Consider the following 22,150-nt stretch of genomic DNA (forward strand, 5'->3'; position numbering starts at 1 on the left):
TGTTCTGCTGGAGGCATGGCGCTGTGTTTTAGGGAAGTGAGGAAGGTAACGGGTGAAATTTAAATCCATTGGTTTATTCACTGATTTATTTCTCCTGCTACCAATATTTTTCAATGGTGATTTAATTAACATAGTTGCTAACTCTTCCTGTTCTTGCTTTGTTAATTAATGAGTGCTCCACTCCTGGCTGAGCTGGGACATTTCTTATCACGAGGTCATTTTGAAAGGTAGGGATGGGCAAATAATTTATAGTCAATAATGCTTTTTGCCAAACATCTCTGAGCAGATTGTGGAACCTTTGACATTATTCATGTATTTTCTATGTGTATCTTCCTGCAGGAACAGGTTTCTGTCAGGGGCGGTTGCTGGTGTCAGACACGCAGCGGGGTTTCTCTCCCTGGTGTTGCAGCTCAGGGGATTAAATGGCACTTCGGGTAAAATTGTCAAAAAGCACAAAAGGCCGTAAGGACAAGTCACTGAGGCACCAAACCCATCGCCTGACATTTCTACTTCAAAAAACAAAAAATTAAGCTTTCAAATGCCAGTTGCAGCCTGGTGACACCAAGATGGTTGCCTCCAATGGAGAGAGACTGGCCTGCTCAGAGAGGCAACCAGAGCACCAGGTCCTGCCCTGAGCCACCTCCAGAGGACTCTGGGGAGGGACCAGGCTCCGGTGCCTCAAGGCAGCCGGCAGGTATTCACACTGGGGCTAGAGTTACAAAAGGATCTATGCACCAAACACCAACTTAGGAAAAGTAAGAGTTATCGCTTTAGTGCTGTTGAAAAGTGGTAGAACCGTCTTCAGCTTTAGATGCTTTGCAGAGCTCATAAAATCTCTCTCCATCCCCTTTTTAAAACAGGATTTAGGCTAGAAGTCATCATGTCTAGAAGTGTATTGGAGCATCCAAGTGCTTTGCTTGCATTTGCGAGGCTGCATCAGTAAGTCAGAGACGTTCACAGGGCATGAACAGGCAAACAAGTGTGGTCATGAGCAAAGCAGAATTGTGCCGGACCTCAGCTAACGTGTACAGAAAATCTCAACCAAATTTGGTATCATGAGAGCTTCAGAGAGGGGAGCAGGATTATGGTTTTATTTTCTTATTCGGAAAGTATACAGCTAGTCCGTTATCAAGAAGGAACTTTTTTTTGTCTCCTTGGAAGATGCTCTGACTATACTTTTCCCTTTTCTCCTTTCCCTTCTGTACTTCATGGTTATTAAAATGAAAACAGCCCAAGAAGTAAAAATTCATACCTTAAATAAAACCCTCTCCTTAAGCATTCAGTGTTAAATAAAGCAAGCAGTAACATTCTCCTCTTTGATGTTCAGAGCTAGACAGGCAGAATTGGATAAGCTCTATTTATTTGCATATATCCTCAGCTGCCTCCACTTCTTTTTCTTACCACGTTAATACCTGGAAATGGGAACTGTTTTTATTTCAGGGTAGCAGGTGCTCTTTTACAGGTCTCTTCTGTCCCGTGACACCAGGAATTATTTCAGGGAGAGCTAATTTGTCCAAGAGCGTGCAAACAATCTTCATGACTTTGTGCTCTTTGCTCCAGGTTGTGTTCTCTGCCTCTGTCTGACGTATAGTTTCAAGATAAGTGGCAAAACTCACCTTTCAAACCAAATTCGGTAGTGGGTAGAAAGGGCAAGAGGTTAGCAGATGAGCACTATTTCCAGTGAGCATTTCAACGATAGAGGTGAACGTCTGGTGTAAGCATTGCCTGCCCAAGCCGCCTGTGTGCTGCGCTGAGGCCCCGGCAAGCGTTCCAAGTGAGGATGGGGGAGCCGAATTATTTGCACTTTCCTCTGTGCCTTTGGCGTACACCCCCTGACATTACCGAGGGTGGGCAGGAGAGGCTGTTCCGCAGCACCAGGCAGGGACCTGGGCAGGAGGAGGCCAGCCCTGTGCTGAGAGGTGCTGAACCGAGCCGCTCCGTCGTCTGCCCTGGGGCTACTGAGCTCCAGTGCTGGTTTTGCAGCGCTTTGAGTAGACCATCAGAGAAAAGGGAGTCACTCAGAAAGGAATCCGTAGAAATAGCTCCTTGTCAGAGATCCAGTCGTTTTGGAAATGAGTGGAGAAATTCATGGTGGTACGTGCCCACTGATCCCTAAATGAGACTAAGCAAAGACACACGTTTGCTTCGTCACCGGCATAGAAGTAAGTATCTTTAATGTTCAGGCCTTTTCACCCCTGGCACTGCAGCAGCTGTGCAGACCCTGTCCATCTCTCCTCCTGCTGCTGGAGGAGTCCCTCCATAGCCAGGATCTAGCAGGCTGAAAAAGCAGCCAGAACTAATTCAGATCATGCTGGAGCAAATGAATCTAATTATCCGACTGCCAGGATGTAAGAACTAGAAAGGAGACTCCCTCAGCAGAGCAGACTGGGGCCACTGAACACTAGAAAAAAATCTCCAAAGTGCAGAAGAGAGGCACTTTCCCACTCACCGTACCTGCATGATGGCAGAGAAGGCAGACGGAGCCAGAGCCTGTTGAAATGCTGTTGAAATGTTACGTCAAAGTGCCACCTCTTCTTAAAACCTTTGCTGATGCATATCAGACCCACCTTGGCCCGATCCCAAAAATACAAGAGGGAGCAAGAGCAGGGCAATTCCTATTTCCAGGTCTATCTGGAATAAGAGACAATAAACCTTTCCTCCTGCTATGACAGAACTAATAGTAAAAGGAGAAGGGATTTAACCTTGCACATTTACGAAATACCACGACAATGAAAGTGCAGCACTTGGTACAATAACTGACAGTGCCCTGTGGCATGTAAGCTGGTGCAAGCAGGTAGGTATGTCCTGTATCTCCAACGGCTACCTTGGAGGTTAAGATCGGGCATGGTCCGGGCATATGGAAGGAACAGGGTAAGAACGGGACAGTGGGAGAAAACAAGTGGAGTTCCCTTTTTAGGTAATGTGATTAATAGCTTCTTTGGTGGGTAGGATTGTATAAAAATCTGGGCCTATATAGCTTCTGCTCTCAGAGCATTTAAATCAGGCGGTATTTGATGCTGGAAGAGGGGGAGGGCAGGTCACCAACTCACGTGCCAAGCTGTAATCCTGATTACAGGTTCTAGTCACCTTTTCTGGAAGCCACTGTGGAGGTGGTGATTAGAGCAGCTTCGGAGGAGACTAGGTTCAGAGTGGTTACGGGGCCATGACACCGGAGAAGGAGGTGTCTTCTGTGCTGACATAGCCTTTTCTTTAACGTCGCTGTGGCTGCTGCGTACACATGGAGAGGAGGGTGACGTGGCAGCCTGACACCACCGCCGCAGCGAGCAGGGCACAGCGCCAGGGGCTTCGGCAAAGCCGAAGCTGTGCCTCTACCTCTTCAGAGGTTGAAATGGTGGGGACGGGAGGGTGCACTGCCGTTCTGCCAGCCTGCTCGCACACCTGTGCAGTGCAAGCGCAGAGAGGCAATCGTTAGGCTGTCTAACCAAGCTTAGTGGGAGGTGTCCCACGTAGAGCCTTCAGCAATGCCCGCCTGTCCAACAAGAATCCCTGCCTGGGAGCAGCGTGATCTACAGCATGAGAAAAGCTCTGCCTTCGCGTAGCTTAAGCGTTTTGTGAGTGTATTATGTGTGGTTATTACTCATGAGATAAAATTAAGATTCTGAGATTCCCTTTTTTTTGATTTTTAGCCACAAGGTAGCTTAGGTTGCGTGAGCTAGTAAAGCTTGCGTCACTATTGACCTAGGTAAACCATCAAAATAGCAACAAATCCAAGTGTCTCTCCACTCCTATTTAAGGTTCTCAGATCAGCTGTTTTGGACCCATTTCTGTGCATCAATTTTTGATGTACAGCAACAGAATACGTGGTTTCATTATGGCATGTTCATTACTCGGGTGCTGAGAGTACTCAGCTTCTCAGCAGCTCCACAACACATGCAGGCGATGACAGAATCTCACTAAGATCTCAGGCTTTACCACCTAAAATAGTTTCATAACATCCCTTGGAGATGCTTTCAACTGAAAAGCTTATTGGTATTGTGTAATGCAGAGAAAGAAGAAGAAGATTTCAGTATTTTCATTATGGAATTAGTAAGTGAATCCTCCTCAATGTCTGAACATACTGCTAAATGTGTTTGCTATGAAATCTTCAGCATAGTTTTGATTAGTTTGAACCCAGCTCACCTCTTTAACTATTTTTTGTTTTACTCTCTATTCATCTCAACCACAAAAAGTATTTTTCTCACCGCTATCACACAATAATTTATCTCTACACATAAAAATAGTTTTCTTTATTACTGGTTGTTTGGGTGGTTTATTGGAAGCTTAAAATATTTTATATAAATCACTTCCAGAGAGTGCTATTCAGTGATATCTCATAAATGCTGCATCAGCACAATACAAAAAGTTAATTTGCATGAGGTTAACCTGACGAGCTCTGGGACTGGCACATTCTGTTTAATCTGAAATGAGATGGAGTTAGTAATTTTATATAGTTTTAATTCTCACATTAACATTCTCTTCTGCAAAGCATAATCACCTTCCTGTTGTTTGTAATACTGTAGTCCTTTCAGTTAGGGCTGTTCTCTACAGAGGAAGACATGGTGCCTTCCTGAAGAGCTTACTCTTACTACACAGCCAACACAGGCAAAAGAAGGGGACACTAGAGAGTGGCGTGATTTGCCAAAGGTCACACCACAAGCCCTCAGCAGTGTGAGAAGCAGAATCCAAATCACCTGAACCTCATTCCAGTATTGTATCCAGTGACCATGCTGCCTCTTAATATGTCGCTGTTCTTATTGTTCTTTCTTTATAGTTCGGGATCGGGTACGATCAAAAATGGAGAGAGATATTTTGGCAGAAGTGAATCATCCTTTCATAGTCAAGCTTCATTATGGTAACTATAATAAAATATAATTCATGTTTGTTCTTAAATTTGTCTTATAATGTCTTATAATTTCATACAGATACCCCTGCCTACTTATCACACTTTCTCTAACAAAATCTTAGAGGCTACCTGTGTGAAATTCTTCATTTATGCTAAAGGAGAATTTCAGTATAAGTAGGTTTTAGCCATTCCTCCATTAAAATACGTTTGTCCTAGAGTCTAACGTGCTAGATTGTGCTGGTAGGGTAGCTGGTGAGTATACATCTGCCAACCCTCTCACCTGCTGTCAGGTATCATTCAGAAAACCAGAAAATCTAAATTAAAAATTATTTTTAATAATCAGCACCAGTCTGAATTTGTATAAGTGTGTATATGAATGTGGTGTCTTGCTGGAGTGGCCTTCCTCTGCCTCACCAGCTCCCTGAGGAGCGCCGTTATTACTGTAAAGGGTCATCTGAGAACGTTTTGGATAGTGTGAGGTCTCCCCTCACACAAACTGGGGAGCTTCTCTCTATGCCTAGCCCTCAGCGACTCCTGGTGTCTTGTGCAATGAAAAGCAATATTAATTCATAGGTGCTTAGCATGGAAAAGAATATATTAGTAATGCATCATCTCTCAGCTGATACCATTGTTTCCCATAGTCTTAAGCTCAATTGCTTGGTTCTATAGAGAAATTAATTTTTTCTGTTCTCAAAGTGCTGAATTGACAGGGAAGTTAATGGCGCAAATGATACGCTGGTAGTCAACAAGATTAATTCTTTGGAGACTTTTATCTTGATTCAAACTTCCAACATCTCCATCCTTTTCTAATGCAGCATTTCAGACAGAGGGAAAGTTGTATCTAATACTAGATTTCCTGCGGGGAGGGGACCTTTTCACAAGACTCTCCAAAGAGGTAAGCTGACAGATTTTAACTTTGGGAATGAAAGACTGTCCTGATTTCCAGAATTCAGATGAATTTGGTGGGAATGAAAAACAGCCTTGGGAATAGTCCTACTATATATGTGTAATAGAGCCGTATCATCTTGCATCTTTAAATGCGTTCTTAATAATTGTATTTGAATTATGCCATAGGTAATGCAGCAGATAGCACGTAAGCATCACTGTCAGAGAAAACTGCACCACTACTAAGCCATTCCCATAGCAAAATAGCCCCAGACTCATCGCTCACAAATACGTCTTGGATGTGATGAGAAACGGTCCGAGAAATCAATCCTCAATACTTTTTGCCCGGGACACGGGTAGAGAACTGCTGGAAAATCACAACCGCTGCCAGCAGAAAGAGGAGATGGCCGTAGGTCAGGGGCCAAGCCCTGCAGCAAGCGTGCAGACTGCCGGGCATCAGCCGGCAAGCGGGGAAAGAGCCGTCTCCCGCAGCAGCAGCTGCTGGGAGCAGGTCAGAGGCCAGGCACCAGCCTGGGGCTTGGGGGTCAGCCGGCTTCCATCACCTCCCCGGGCTCCCATCCCTTCCCTGTCCTCCGTGAAAAAGGCAGCCGGGACACGGGCCAACCTCGAGCCTCGCTAATGCCCGTAGGGAGCCGCAGCGGCAGGTTTTCTAGGTGCGTTTAGCGCTTGCCCGTGTCTCCAAATGCCTCTTTGAGCCGGCCGTCTGCCTTGCTGGAAGCAGTGCATCCTCCTGCATTTAGGCTCAGAGAGGGCCCTGCAGGCAGGACGGGAGGCTCCAGCGAGGCAGCCCCACCGCCCCGGGGCTTGTCTGCGCCCCGGCATTCTGTCACCAGCACCATGTCCCCAGCCCTTGGTCTCTTCCTACGGTGTGGGCGCAGGGGCGCAGGCAACCACCTAATGCGCAGTCTTTAAAGTTAAGATAGGGACCTTTCAATGCCGTCTTGAGGGGAAGCTCTGTTCACTCTTCTTGGTTTGGGGAGTTACTGATGGGCTAAAAAAGCTGTGAAATCAGTGCTTTTGTTCAAGAGTTCCCTAGCTTTTTTTTTCCCATCCGATTTCTGGGTCAGTGACATGCTGCAAACTGCTGTGTGCACCACAACTTGGGACCCCAAGTATTTGCTTTCCAGGCTTGTTTGCTAATGTGAGAAGACAGCAACAGGTTAATTACACTGCCAAGTAATGATACTTTTGTAAGTACTCAGTACACAGTAGCAGTTATTTTTAATACGAGGAAAAAGATTAAGGAAAAAAAAAATATGATTCTGCTGTTTGTCATGAAATCAGGCTTTGTTAGCGAGGCAGTGTGTTGTTAAGGCAAAGAAGCAAAGGCCTCTCCACTTTCATAGAAGAAGGGAGAAAAGCGTTCTGCACAATCAGGGAACTCAAAAGTGAAAGAGAACAGCTCAGATCTTGTACTCCTTTAAAACTTCACATTTTCCTCAAAGCTTTTCCAATGCAATGCACTGACTTCTCTGCTTTATACTATCAAGGATGAGTCCTCTTAACTTGACAGTCCTTTCATGTACTTCTTTTTTCAGTGTTTGTAGCTCATCTGGTCTACCTATACTTTGCAGCTGTTTAGTGGCAAGGTATCGCAAGGGAAGAAGTTATGGGAAAACCTGTACTGCTTGCAATTTGTTAATTATGGACTTGGTCGACCAGTATTGATTTCAGTGGACTTTCAGTCAGATCCCATATACTGCAGCATGCATGCATGCAAAGCTTGTCTCTGTCTTGCTCTATCTTTCTGAGACATCTGACTTTAACTAGGTATAGCTTTGGAGATTAGATTTTCCCTGATTCTATTAATTTCACCTCTTGCCTACATTATTTATTTTAAACCTTATAAATAATTTAAATTTATTTTGATAATGCAGTTTTTATGATCAGACCAATTAAATTTTTAGTCTGAGTTTTTGCTTGCGTATCCTTTTTCTTTCTAACCTTTGCAGTGATATTCTTAATTAAATTACATGACATCTGTTCTCTGAATCCTCTCTTTTTGCTCTCAGCCCTGTGCAGCTTCTCAGAGCACTCAAGTATTGTGGCTGCCCCTTTCCAAAAGCAGAGATTTAACTTTAAAAATAAACTCAGCAACTTCTACTGTAGATTTTTACATTTACATGTGACATGTAAATTTGTACTGAGCTGACACATTTTACTTCTGTCATACATAGTATTCACGCTGTGTATCCAATGTATCAGCTTCTCTTTCTGCATTATTATCGCTGTACTTATTGAAATTTAATTAAAGAGAACTTAATAACGTCTGGGATATAATGAAAGTTGAACCAAAGGGGTATCTTGCCATCTGAGTTTTTCTGAGCTTAGTGTTTTTTCGATTACAGAAGTTTCTTCCCGCTTAAACCAGAGCTTTCAGTGTTAGCAGTATCCATATCAGCTATAGAAAGGAAACAACTGCCCTCAGCTCAGACCTCCTCAGGCCCTGAATGTTAGACAGCACACCACTGCTTAGGGCATCTGCACTGAGATTCCTTGAACCCTCAGTGCACGGGGTTTTAAATCCATCTCTGAGTCTCTTCATGCTGTGTATTCTGCTCAGATTTGGAAGCATTTCACTTCCCCAGAGATGCTTCCCCATGTTATTTTGTGGGAATTTGGTAACCAAATACCAAGATTTTAGCAAATAAAGAGACGTGAAACCAATAAGGACTGCACTGAACGTATTGAATTCTGCCATTCATTGCCAAAGGCTAAGGAGTTAGAACCTTATTCATATTATTGTGACATGATGTCATCTAAACAGATCAAACAGATGAATGAGAGCAGCGTGTTTTAAGGAATGGAAGTACTAGGCAGATCAAATTTTGTTTTATAAGGAGAATCTGGTAAGAATTGTTAATGTGAGCTAAGACAAATTATGGAAAATTGAACCTGATATGATGGTCCTTCCACCATTCCCTGAGTTAGACAATTCCCTCCCCGTATCTGTTTAACGTAGGCCAGCCCACCGCTGTCCAGTAAATAGACTTGTTCTTCTCTTCCTTCTCTCTAGGTGATGTTTACAGAAGAGGATGTCAAGTTCTACTTAGCTGAGCTGGCCTTGGCGTTAGACCACCTCCATGGTCTTGGAATTATTTACAGGGATCTAAAACCAGAAAAGTAAGTTAATGAGAAAGAGTGAACCAAAACATAAATACATGAGCTTTTAGGTCGTTTCTGCTCCTTGTCACGTTAGTAAATCAAGAAGTGCCAGAGGCTCTGCCTTCCTTCTTGTATGTGAGACTCTACATGAGACCCTCACCATCAGCAGTAGGGTCTTCCTGTCATATCATTTTAGCATGAGGCCAAATATTTTGACTGTGCTACAGTGTGATGGAGCCTCTGTGTGCCTGGCCTTCAGTTTAGTGAATGATCTCAGCGCAGGATTCAGATCTCTGTGCCTTTGACTTCAGTAGCACTGTCCTCCATTTGCAGCATTTAATCTGGCCTTCCTCTTCATGTGGTATAAACTGCTCAAAGCAACTCCACTTCAAGCTCACGTGAAATATGTCATGGCACCGTTCGGTTTTATTGTAGCCATTGCTTGAAGTAAATGAGCATCTCTGAAAACTAGTGTATGTATTAGCTCATGAGAGACACGATAATCAGGATTTTAAAAACACTTTTATTAACAATTCAAAATATTTTTCTAAGAATTATTCTCACTTTTATTTGTGGCTATTTTCTATTCCTAATGTGGTGTTATGGAGCATTGTCCTTTCTCTTTTTTCTTTGCAGTACCTCACTAGACTAAATGACACCCTCAGTGCTATCACTGGGAGTGACGCGATATTGGTTTTGTTCTGTGCTACTTGCCTGGTGCTTTGCCTGCATCTTCTGTGCCGGCATCAGTAAAAAAGGCTGCAACGTTTCAGTGTTGCTAGCCTTTTTAACATAATGGTCACTGTCATTTAAAAAAGATGACCTCTGAGGGCGGTCTCTTTGGCTGTTGCTTACACTTCCAAAGTATAACAGCAGAGCAGCCTTTTCCTTCTCTGAAAGGAAATTCAAAAATATGCAGCTCTTCCTTTAAAATGGAGTGCTATTGCTTTCACACTCACGGACAAAATAAGAGACCAAAAGTGATGGAAGGTGGACTTTGTAGGTGAGAAGTTGAAGGGGAGGAGACTATTTATCTACAATACAGTAGTACGTGATTTAAACTTTAAATTCAATTTTATGTTTTGGTTACAAAAATAATAGTGGTAGTACTATATGAATTCATACAGATGTGTGTAACGAGCTCTCAATCCTTTGGGCTAGAGACCCCTTCGCAGGTGACCAAAATTTCCAGTCTTGCCTGTTTACGCAACCAAAACTGAAAACCAGAGTCTTTGGCAAATACAGGAAGTCATCCTCCAAATTAAACTGGAGGGTAAAAGGTACCAGTTTGTTACTAATATGAAATGCAGGTAGGCAGCGGTCACACCATAGCTGCCACTGCTATGTGCTGTTGCATTGTCTGCCAGAAGCTCTTCAGTTTCAGCTTCGTTCTGAATTGCTATTTTATTCATTCAGCATCAACAAACATGTACATAATAGAGTAACTCCAATTATAGGTTTTCAGTTTTAAACTTTGTTTCTAGTGAGTGTTAGTACGAATCACACATTACTTTTCTTTCCGGTGTTAGATGAAGCTGTTTTTCAAGCTAACACATGATATATGAAGCTGCTATTAGAAGGTACCCAAATATGAGCCTGTATATTCAAATGTAAGTTAACAGTGCTGTTACATTTATAGGCACATGCCATAATTTTTTACTTTAGGAGAAGTTAGAAACTGAGGAGAAAATTAAGTGCATGTCAAAACTATTCACTGATAACCTGATTTTTCAGAATTCTCAGCATTAAGTGTCACTTTGTGTTTTAAAGCACATCTCTCACTGACTTCGATTGCAAGTGTGAGCACTTAAAATTTCTGCAGACCAAACTGCAGTGCCTCAAATCGGGGATCAGTGAATTGAGAAATTAGAGCTCACTTAAGAAAGGAAGGTGTCACTGATTTGCCATTGTCACATGGAAGCATGTCAAAAAGGCACAAATGGGATCCAGTTCTCTGTGTATTTTTGTCTGAGCTGAGACCAGCCAGCCATCCCCTTCACTGTACTGCTCTGCTAAAATCGCTGAGTATTACCTGTTCTGCCAACTGAGGCAAGATTTCTCTGGAAGAAAACAAAAAGTGTCATCGTGTAACTGAAGACCTTTATAGAGAGAGATCACTGTTTGAAGTTAAGGTGGCAGCCCTCATTCTTGTATTTCCTAACTTTTGAATATATGGTTTATGGTCTTTGATGTATAGTTAAATAGATACCAGTGATACAGTTGAATCTGGATACAATTGTCATGGTATAAAATTAGTTTACATGACTATAGCTACTATTGTACAGGAAAGGGAATGACCCAGACTGGTATAACTAAAGTTCATTCCCGGGGATAAATCAAGGCATCAGTTTGATTGAAAACCATATCCTTTAAAAATAGCTTTATAAGTGCAAAGCCTATGTGTATTCATGCCTAGGACAGCAGAGCACGACAGCCTACAATTTCACTGGAACTTTAGGTTTAGAGTAAAAAAACAGGTACAGCAGAAAAAAAATTCTTTGCTGCAGTTGCAGGCCATTGCTCCTTGGCCTGTCCTCCTAGACTCCCCAGCTGTGCCGTTCTGCTCTCAGCAGGAGCCTCAGGGGATTGCGAGCACATCCTTGTCCTTGGACCCTCTTCTGTACCCTAAACAATCCAGCTACTGAACTCTTCTTCATCACCAGTCAGTCGTTCTCATTCCTCCCCTTTGGTTTCTCTTGATCCGTATCTGCTTTGAAATGCAATGTGCTGAATTACACCCATGTCTTCAGGAGAAGCATTACCAGTCTGATTAGAGCACAAGGTTTACTCTATCAGATTTGCAGAACTAGAGATAAATTAATTAGTTTGTAATTTCCCAATTCTCTCTCTCCCCCTTTGTTAAAGATAGGCGCTGCATTTGACCTTCTTTCAACGTTCAGTGCTTTTGCTGTCCTCCAGAAGCTCCCAGAAGTAACTGTTAATAGCTTTGAGATTGCTTCAGTCAGCTCTTTAAGTATCCTAAAATGAAGTTCATCGGAATTGTTTATGTCAAAGAAGACTGGTTAGAAAATAGCACTGTTCAGACCACTTGAAAGAACCCTCAGTACATTAAAATTTAAGGTTCAACATTTTTTTGATTCCCAGAGCAAAGATCCATATTAACAGTTCAAAGCTGTGAATTAATTTTAAGTGCAACCAGAGTACATACTCTGGGAGTTGTCATAAAGTTAGCTATACTTACTTCAAAAAGGCAAGCAGTTGAGTTTTCTGGTTAAAGTCTTGTTTAGAACAAGCAGATGCTTCCCTTAAATTATTGCAGCCAAATTATTCTCCTTGAGTTGTCTTGGTGGTTTCAGTGGCATCCCTTGTGGAGCAAGGTACTGTTCAGTCACACTGAAACCCATGGAGTTACTTACATGGTGAGGCATGTTTCTGTTTAAGAACTGTAGGATCAAGCTATTAAATATGGTAAATATACCAAAATGGAAAAATGAGAACTTATTATGAACTAGTATATGATGCGTATGTTATTTTTTATGCTGTGGTTTAAAGGTGTGAGTGACTTAAAAGTAACTCTACCTGCTGAAAATGCACAGACTCTTTTTATCTTTGCCTTTCCTATCTCCAGGTACCTTGATATAGTTCTGTCGTAGGGCCTTTGATTAATAAGGAGTGGTTTACGTTGTCGTTGTGGTTTAAGCCCAGCTGGCAACAAAGCATCAGGCAGCTGCTTGCTCACTCCTCACCCCTGGTGTGACGGGGAGGAGAAAATATAAAGAAACGCTCGTGGATTGAGACAAGGACTGGGAGGGATCACTCACCACTTATGGTCACGGGCAAGAACCAGACTCAACTTGGGGAAGAAACAAAATCAATTTAATTTACTACCAATCAAATCAAAACAAGTATATTAGGAAGTAGAACCAAACCTTAGAACAGCTTCCCCCCACCCCTCCCTCCTTCCCGGCTCAACCCCACTCCCCATTTCTCCACCTCCTCCCCCCAGCGGCGCAGGGGGACGGGGAATGGGGGTTGGGGTCAGTTCATCACACCTTGTCTCTGCCGCTCCTTCCTCCTCAGGGGGAGGACTCCTCACTCGTCCCCTGCTCCAGCGTGGGGTCCCTCCCATGGGAGACAGTTCTCCACCAACTTCTCCAAGGTGAGTCCTTCCCATGGGCTGCAGTCCTTCATGAACTGCTCCAGTGTGGGTCCTTCCCGCAGGCTGCAGTCCTTCAGGCACAGACTGCTCCAGCGCGGGCTTTCCCAGGCAGTCCTGGCCATCTTGAGGGGCCTCCGCTCCCCTCCATGGGCTGGGGGGGACAGCTGCCGTCTCACCACAGGCTGCGGGGGCATCCCCTCCTCCCCTCCTTCCTCACTGACCTCGGTGTCTGCAGAGGGGTTCCTCTCACATTGTGATCCCCTCCCTCGCTGCAGGTTCCCCTTCTCAAGTACATTCTCCCAGAGGCGCTACCACCGTCACTGACGGGCTCGGCCCGGGCCAGCGGCAGGTCCGACATGGAGCCGGGGAAGCTTCTAGCAGCTTCTCACAGGAGCCGGCCTTGTGGTCCCCTCCCCCACCACCAAAACCCCGCCACACAAACCCAAAACAGTTGTAATGCCCTCGGCTGTCTGTACAAGGGACAGCTTATATAAGTGCTCATAGAAGAACTCCTGAATTGCTGAACTACATTTAAAAAAACCCGAACCACCACTGCTTAATGCAGCACGTTGCAAACCGTGGCAATTCATTCATGAACATAGCTGCCCTGCATAGAGCTGGGGAGATCTGAGAATCAGTAAAGGACAAAAACTTGTGGTGGAAAATAACGATCATCTTCCACCAAAGTAAGCAGTCCCTTTTTGGGACTTCATGGTGTCGGTGAAGCTACAGGAGAGATGAGTTTGGCATAAGACTGTTCAGCATGGTAAGACAGCATGGGGTCATGCAAACACTGAAATGACACAAAACGTGGACAATTTGTGAGAATCTTCATCTCTCTCAGAGATATTTGAATACCTCACTCTATCCAGTACTTTCATAACAAAGCCTGCAATCAAATTAAATACTTTTTATGAAGTTTCAGGTTTTCTTCCAACCTGAAAATTTGGCTACAATTTCTGAAATACATAGAGTGTGGGTTGAATTTTCTGCAAAACTGAGCTGACTTGGAAAGAAACTTAAATCGTCCAAAAAAACCCCAGCATTCCAGCTTTAATTTGGCAGAACTTCACATTGATTTGGGTGTGATGGAGTTCAAAGTGAAGCCTAAAAGACATGTCCAAATACTAAAAATAAAGAGAGAGAGAGAAATGGGAGAGAATTGCTTTGACCTTGATTTAAGACAAGATATAAAATAAAGTCAACAACTGATAACAAAGGCTTTTTATCCCCGTGCTAGAGTTGCAGCAAAAGACTACTACGGAGTTTGCAGTCCTAGCTCTAGTATGAGCTTCTCCTGTAACTTGGAGTAGCATTGCCCTGCTACTAACTTAGCTGCCCAGCCTCTAACATGGAGATTTTCAGCCTTTATTTTCTCAAGGGATACTTTTAAACTGAGATTAGTGAAAGCAGTTTGAATGTTTGTGGGATGATCCTGAGGCTAAAATGTTGTTATTGTTTTGAAATAAAGAACAGGTTGACAATGACAGTATCCTGTAAACAAACTCAAACCTTAAACTGAACAAATAAAATGGAAAAATCTTGTAGTGAAGGTTGTCACTCAGTGGGATTATAGCCTAGTTTAACATTTACAAGCAGTCTACTTCTTACATTTTTTTATAATTTCAAAACATTGATTTAGAGGAAAGATTTTTCTCAAGCCTGAATCACATTAACAACTTCTCATTCTTTTTTGCCTTCCACAAAATAATACTAGCTTATTTCAGATTAGCTGATCCTGCAAACCGTAGGTAAAGTAATTGTGATTGTCACAATAGAATTTCTATGGACAGTGTGGGATAAAAAGGAACTGTAAAGCGATAAAGAGAGAAGACAGAAAGTATGATCAGATAATAAGTTTGCTTCTACAAAGGAAAACTATTTGTCTCGTGTTCTAATTTGGATGCTCAGAAGCAGGTACATTGTTGTTTATTACTTAATGTCACTCTAAGCTAACTCAGAGCAAGTTACCTTTTTTCTCACTGTTAGCATATTACTTTCTTTTTACATCAAATGTAATTTTCAGTTCATAACCATAGCATTATAGGTGTTGGCGGATGGCAAATGTGGAAGCACCCAGCTGTCCAAAGGGTGCTGCCAGGGGCCACAGGGGAAGCTGCAGGCAGCTGAGGGCACTGTATAAGGGGGATTAGGGAACATGAGACGGAGGAGGGAACTGTAGATCAAGTTCTAGGGAATATAGGATACACATCCATAGGAAACCAGGACCTGTTCACTTTGCTGCTCATGCAAACGCTCAGCGTGAGAAAGTCTGATGCTTCTGGCTCACTTAACCTAAAACAGTATTATCAGTCTGATAGCTGCGTTGGTATTCCTTCCATCTCTTTAATGAGGGTAAGGTATGAGCTCTCTAATGAGGGCACAGGTATGAAAAACATATATTGTATACATAGAAAAGCAGCATGGATTTTCAATGGGAAATCTATGAAATTCAAAATCGATGTTTCTGGGGAAAATCCCCCAGCCTTTGAATTGCATTGGTATTCACAGGGGCTTCCTGGGTGTGGGGCAAAATTTTGGGTGATTTCTGCGAGCGGTATTCCCCCTTGCCATTTTTCCAGAGCCAGGTCTGTGGAGTTCTTACATTCACGCTCACTTCCACACTGGCAGGTGTTTTATTCTGTTCTCTTCTGAAGCACAAGCCTCTTGTTCAGGGATTGCAGTCACAAAAATACATTTAAACATGCCTGTTATAGGCTAGTACTTAAAAATTATGCCTCTTCAAGAAATCTGGGGAGAAAGAATAGAGGTAAAGATGCTTTTATCTAGAAGAAAAAGCTTTAATTATTGAACACATAGTAGTGACTCAGCTGCTGGCCTTTGTTTGATGAATTACACAATAACAGTGTGTTCTAAACACACAAACGAATGACAGATCTTCTCTTGTCAATTATGTTTCAGTACAGAGACAGCCGTTCACAAAAGTATAGCCCAATGTGTTTATTTCACTTCTGTCTTATTTTCTTCCTGAATAATTGAAGTGACTCTCTAAGAGAAGGGGAATATAAAAATAGCTGACACCTCACTAGACCATTTTGAAAAGAGAAACATACTAAATCTAACTAGAACTGAAGAAACAACACCCTCATTACTGTGTCGGCATTTATAGGCAGAAAAGTTACAAAAAATCATTATGTTTCAGTGTTCCTTCTTGTTTCCATCAAAACTAGCAATACTTTCTGTGAACTACTGTCATTTTTCTCACAGAAATGTTGGAGTGCCTTTGTGAAAATAAAATATGTTGGCAGGTGGCAGACATGAGAACACTTGAACTTGGCTTCCAGGCTGAATTTTCATTTATGCTTCCGGACAGAATAAATTAGCAGGGGCTGAGATCCATGCAGCTAGGCTTTGACTGGTCATTGTGCTCTACGATCACTTTTATTACTTACAGCATGAACGTATCTACCTTTGGAGCTAATTTTAGGTCCAGTGAGTCCAAGCCCTGATTATTTGTGTGCTTGCCTTTATTATTATGAGAAGAGCAGAAAACCTGTAGCTCCTTCTCCTGCTGGAAGCAGCTACTCTGCAGTTGTTGGCTTTGAACACCCTGTTTTTTCTGAGCTCAGTTTGCATGCCCACCCTGAGCGTGCTATGGAGTAAGGAGGAGGCTCCCCGTACAACTGCCGCAGGCCGTGCGTGCTTCAGACATGAGATTAGACAGACCTTTGAGGATCATTTTTCTTTCTGGAGGCATATAATCCACTGAGGGTTTGTTTACACATGTATTTGAGTCTTGCATATCTCCTTAACTGTCTTAAATGTGTTTTTTTCTTGTTAACTGTACTCTGTGCCTGCCTAATGTATAATGTTTGCTTTTTTGCTTTACAGCATTCTTCTTGATGAAGAGGGCCACATTAAGATAACAGGTATGTGAGGAATGGAAAACTTAATGTCTACAAGCTGATTTTTTTCCTGCAGTATGTTCACGCATCTTGGTCTTTACTTGGAAAGAGTTTGCTTACAAAAACTCAGAAGCCAGCAGCGTATGAGCGTTGGGCTTCTCTTCTCTGGCAATTCGTCAAGCACCCGTGCTGCACAGCACATGGAGAACATAGCATTTTCATGGTAAAATTGTACTCTTGACTGATGTGAAGCATGCAGGCTTGACTGCCTGCCACCGTGGATGGAAGGATGCTTCCAAGATGACTTCTTACTCCAGATTAAAACCTCTGAATTGTAACTGTGCAGAGGACACCTGGAAAGACATCCCTTTGCCACCCTGGAGGTGCTGTCTGGCCATCCTTTCTGCTGGTGTCTATCTGGGATTATTCTCCCTAATGCTTTGGTTACCTGATCAAGAATCCTTACCAGCATTGTCTTCACCAAACCTGAACTGTGTACTTCGGTTTCTTTAAACTCTCTCTTCTGCTTTGGTTCAGAACCTCTTTCTGAACAGAGAAAATGGTACACCTACTTTCAGGACATATTAACAAGTGCCAACCAGGCACTCCACGTAGGCAGGGCTTCAGCATGCACGTGCCTGTGGCCTTTCTGCACGCAGTCAGAAGGGTGCTTCATCAGCTGGTTGGTGTGATTTGGTTGAGCAGTTTAAGTGAGCAAAAGTGTAAATAATCATTTTTAAAGACCTGACAAGTCTTTTTTATTCCAATTTATTTAGATTTTGGTCTGAGTAAAGAAGCCATCGACCATGACAAGAGAGCGTATTCATTCTGTGGGACAATAGAGTATATGGCCCCAGAGGTGGTCAACCGGCGAGGACACACACAGAGTGCCGACTGGTGGTCTTTTGGCGTACTCATGGTAATGGAAAAGTTGCGTTTGTTGGAGGGGTGGCTGTAGGAGTGATCAGATCCCTCAGATAAAAAGTACCACTTTCAGCAATTAAGGGTTAATAGAAAAGTAGATGTGTAATGATTGCTTGATCGTTTTCATTGCATCAGCGATAACGAACCAGCTGCTCCTGGGGGTATATGAGGTAGCATTTTGCCACAGATTCTCTCTCTTCCTTCTCACAGTCCTTTGCTGTCTCGGTTGGTTACCATGAGCCACTAATTTTTCTGCTGCACAGAAACAGGGCAGGGCAAGCTCAGAAGAGCACAAGCATTTCAGACGAAACATCTTCCTAGTTAGGAAACAATTTCCCAAGCAGCAATTTTCAGATGTTAGGGACATCGTCTTAAAGAAATTCAGAAATTTACTCTTTTTTTTTTTTTATAGATTAAAAAGGACATATTTTAGAGGGCACTCTGGATGTTTCACAGGACCTCAGTATTTCTTTTGGCATTCATCTGTTGTCTTCACATTGACATTGCTGATTCTTATTCCACTGATGAGATTCAGGTAGTTTTTGGACTGGTGGTGGATCTCCTGTAGTCTTATTAGCTGGTAGGAGACTGTAACTCAAAAATCTCTCTTTTCTCCTGCTGGGAAAAGAAAACAAATACATAGGGGCACCATGTCATCCTCCTTTCTTCTTCTACCTTTTTGCTGTCTCTTGATTATGACTAGTTTAGGATGTTTGCTTTGTCCTCAGTGCATGCTGTTTTTAAAATGATACATGTGAAACAGGTTTAAAATGACTGCCCTTCACAGGGGAGAAATCACCAGAAACAGACACAAATGTATCAATTGGCACAGAGGAATAGCTAGGAATTAATCTTTTTCTTACATGTCTTTGCATTGGATTAACTATACAGCAGTTGCAATTTTTCCCCACTGTTGCTTAACCTTTAAGAGTCCTGCAAGCTGTTCTGGAGGTAGTTTAAATGGAATCAGTATGAGAAACTGTGCTAATTCATTTTTTATACATGCAGATCAATGAAAAGTTATTTAAAATGCAACATGAATTTACCAAAAATCAGTCATGCTAGATTAATCTGGTATTTTACTTGATGAGATAGCCATCTTTTTCTAAACAAAGTAAATGAAGTGGATCTCATGTGCCTCCATTATTATAAAGTATTTGGTACAGTGTTGCAGGGAAAATTCATTAACTGAAGATGCTTATTAGTCCAATAATGATCCAAAGATGGTATAGTACCTATACCATCCATGAATATGTCACAGGGAAAAACACCACAGAGAGAAAGGAGCTATTCAGCCAAAGAGTAATGTTGCCCCGAGAGCAGGTAGGAATAAACTCATCGTGAAACGTTGTTAGTCTGGAACGTAGAAGAAAGCTCCCGACTGCTTCAGAAGTGAGGCCCTGGAAAACACTTTCCAAGAACAGCTCTGTGAGAGAGATCTGACTACAGTGGAGCTGCTTGGCTTATGAGAAGGACCCGATAACGTTCTCCTGAGTGCTGCAGTGTTTGACACAGGGATGCAGTGTCGGGAAAGTTTTTCAGAGAGGTATTGAACCCTCCTCAAGCCAGCCATCTAAAATTAGGTGTTTGGGTGCTAACTTGCTCCCTCCTGCATCTGTCTAGCCTCTTCAGTCTGTGATGGCATTGTTGCTGAGGAGGACGAAGAGAAGATCAAGGAGCAGTTGTTTTGTGACACTGTGATTTTTTAAAAGCTATATGAATGCCATAGGTTTTTTGAAGCCGTTATTCCCAGTGTCGTTTTATCAAGCATAGTGCTGTCCCGTGAGCCCAGACACCGCGCGTTTATTACTCTCACAGGGATATGTTCAGATAACGAAGGTGATGCTGCTCTCTCCTGAAGCGTCTACCCAAGGTCTCAGTGGTCGACCCAAGTGCTCGGTGCCCAGCCACCAACGGGCAGCGCAACACAGTGCGGCACTGCAGCTGTGGCTCACGCTGCACCTCACCGTGGTTATCGTATTTCCCCTGCAGAATTAGGGCAGAAGCACAAATTAACGTAGCAATGTGCTCTTCTAATACAGCTCCATTTCCTGTGGTATGGAAGCTATTTTAGGTAGCTATATATTACACTACATACCACAATCCATGGAGTAGGTTTAAATTTTGTTTACCCTAAGTAGACAACTGCCGCCACCAAAGGAAGTAAGGATAGGATGCAGTGTGAAAACTAGTGAAAATTTGGGGTGGGGAGGGCCTACATCACCGACCCAGCTGGTTGACAGCAGTTAATCTAAGCAAATATTGTAATTTATTACCTGAATTTAAAAGGAGTGGAACATCCTTATCTCCTATGGCCACAAATCCATTTGTGGATGCTCAGCACTTCTGAATCATATATGTTTATTCAGGAAAATCAATAGGTTATGTCTCATATAATAAATACATCCCAACCCTTTAAATTTTTTTATTATATATTTAGTTTTGGAGGATAGCTGTGCCTTCTCGCTATCTGTCTCCAGTTAAATGGTGGTGTATTTGGTATATAGATTGCTTTTCTTTCACCTGCTAATGAATTTGGTTCCTTCCCCCCTGTTTTTTGCTAGGCTTTTTTTTTTTTTTCCCCTCCATCTCTCTTTTCATCCCCTCCCCCAGGGAATCAATGTATTAGAATTAGAATTAGAAAATATAAGAATCCATATAAAAGGAGATGAGTTAAAGAGAGTAAAATCTTTTTAACTGTAAGCTAATGCTTTAAGCCTTTGAGTGCTACCAGACGTCTTAGAGAAAAATAGCTCTTATCTGTTGAATCTTTTTTTCCTTTTTAACAATTAACTGGTTGGAGCAGAAAAAGGGTATTTCCATACACTGAAATTGCAGGAGGATTTTCTGATGCTGTCTTTCGCTCTGCTCATTTCTCTTTGTTTTCCTTGCTCTGTCACTTGTATGTTCTATTAGGGAAGCAGTTTTTCTGCCAGTGTGAAAAACTGAAGAGAATTAAATGGTATCCAATTGATTTATTAGCATTTCTCTCTAAGTAATTTGCAGTATGATGTGAAGTATACAAAGAAAATATACCAGTTGGTGGAATATGCATAGATTGAAAGGAAGTGAATGCGATAGTCTAATTTTCATACCTAAAATTTTGATCAAAAGAGGGAACATATTAGGCAGATAGTGATAAAATGGCCTGTAACCTAGCCATCAGAAGAGCAGCCAAACAATATCTTGTCTGTTCTGTTCTGTGAAGAGGGATTAATGCTACAGTGTGAAGAGTCAGGCTGTGCTAGCAGCTCCTTGCCAACCTGCATTGACCGGGGCACAGGCTAGAATCAAACTGAATGATCCTTGAAGGCAACCTTAAATGTGGCATGTTGTGATTACTAATATCAAAACAAACTTACCCGAAAAAGACTAAATTCTGGTCTTGACTTATTAATTAATTATGTTAGTAATTATTTTATTAATTATTTTTCAGTGGGAGTTTTACTATCCACAACAGTAAACCTTCATTTACCACCAGCTAAGTCTTTGACACAGGCCACAGAACTAAAACTGTTATCTGCTCTGTTCATTTGCTGCTCAGTTTGTTTGAATTGTTTTATGGTAGCTTAGCAGGTGTCAACAGGTATAGTTATACACATCTTGAAATTCACCCTTGCCAAGCATTCCAGAGGACAATACCTGCATTTCATTTAGTCCTAATTGGGACCCAATTAAAATTTTGTGCTGGTAAGTTTATGTGGTTTATCATGACTGGACAGATTTCATTTTCTGCCTTCCTGCATCTTACTCATTGCATTGGAGATTTTGGATAGGACATATTCTACAAAAGCTTTTCATCGAGAGATCTGTATGAACAAGCGATTGACTTAAATTGTTAAAAAGTTGTGTATATGACTAATACCTTTTCAGCTGTGCTGCAAGAGCCTCAATGCCCACACTGCCATCTCTGAAGCCCAGATAAACTGGTCTGCACGATATAAAATGCACAGTCCTCTCTGAAGGGCTCTCAAAGCAGTGGGTTTATAGTTCATGGTACCAGCTGATTTACAAGGCCACAGACCTCACGGAAGTTGTATCTGTTTCAGTTCAGGGAAAAAACACTGTACACCTTTGAGAGTCATGTGAGCAGAGAGGGGAACATAACTAGAGAAAGAAGGGGTGTGATGACTCAGTAGGCAGTCCCAAATAGAAAGAAATGTGTTTATATTTGTCAGCAATGTAGTGAATGTGTAAGGAGTGAAGTCTTCACGAGAGAAGAAAATATCTCTTTGGTATCCAGACAATGTAGACAGCTCTGTAGTAATTTTGTAGGAACTGTACAATGGCATTGGAAAAATCAATACGAGACATCAAAGCAATACAATCTTCTTTTACAAAATCCTATCGTAACACTTGTTTTATTCCCAGTGCAAGAGATGGTCT

At 42.3% G+C, this 22,150-nt stretch overlaps 1 protein-coding gene across 5 annotated transcripts in view; it reads left to right on the forward strand.

Moving 5' to 3' along the window:
* Nucleotides 1–22,150, forward strand: part of RPS6KA2 (ribosomal protein S6 kinase A2) — a 318,108-nt gene that overhangs the window by 231,721 nt on the left and 64,237 nt on the right. For all 5 annotated transcript variants that reach the window (XR_005933002.1, XM_030022665.2, XM_030022667.1 and 2 more), the window contains 5 exons: nt 4,772–4,852; nt 5,659–5,738; nt 8,766–8,872; nt 16,827–16,864; nt 17,617–17,759. Coding sequence is in view for 4 of the 5 variants with exons in the window: in XM_030022665.2 (XP_029878525.1) it covers nt 4,772–4,852; nt 5,659–5,738; nt 8,766–8,872; nt 16,827–16,864; nt 17,617–17,759 (449 nt within the window). In the remaining variant the exon portion in view is untranslated. The remainder of the gene's footprint in view (nt 1–4,771; nt 4,853–5,658; nt 5,739–8,765; nt 8,873–16,826; nt 16,865–17,616; nt 17,760–22,150) is intronic.

Source organism: Aquila chrysaetos, chromosome 8, assembly GCF_900496995.4.
Source record: "Aquila chrysaetos chrysaetos chromosome 8, bAquChr1.4, whole genome shotgun sequence".
Lineage (NCBI taxonomy): Eukaryota > Metazoa > Chordata > Aves > Accipitriformes > Accipitridae > Aquila > Aquila chrysaetos.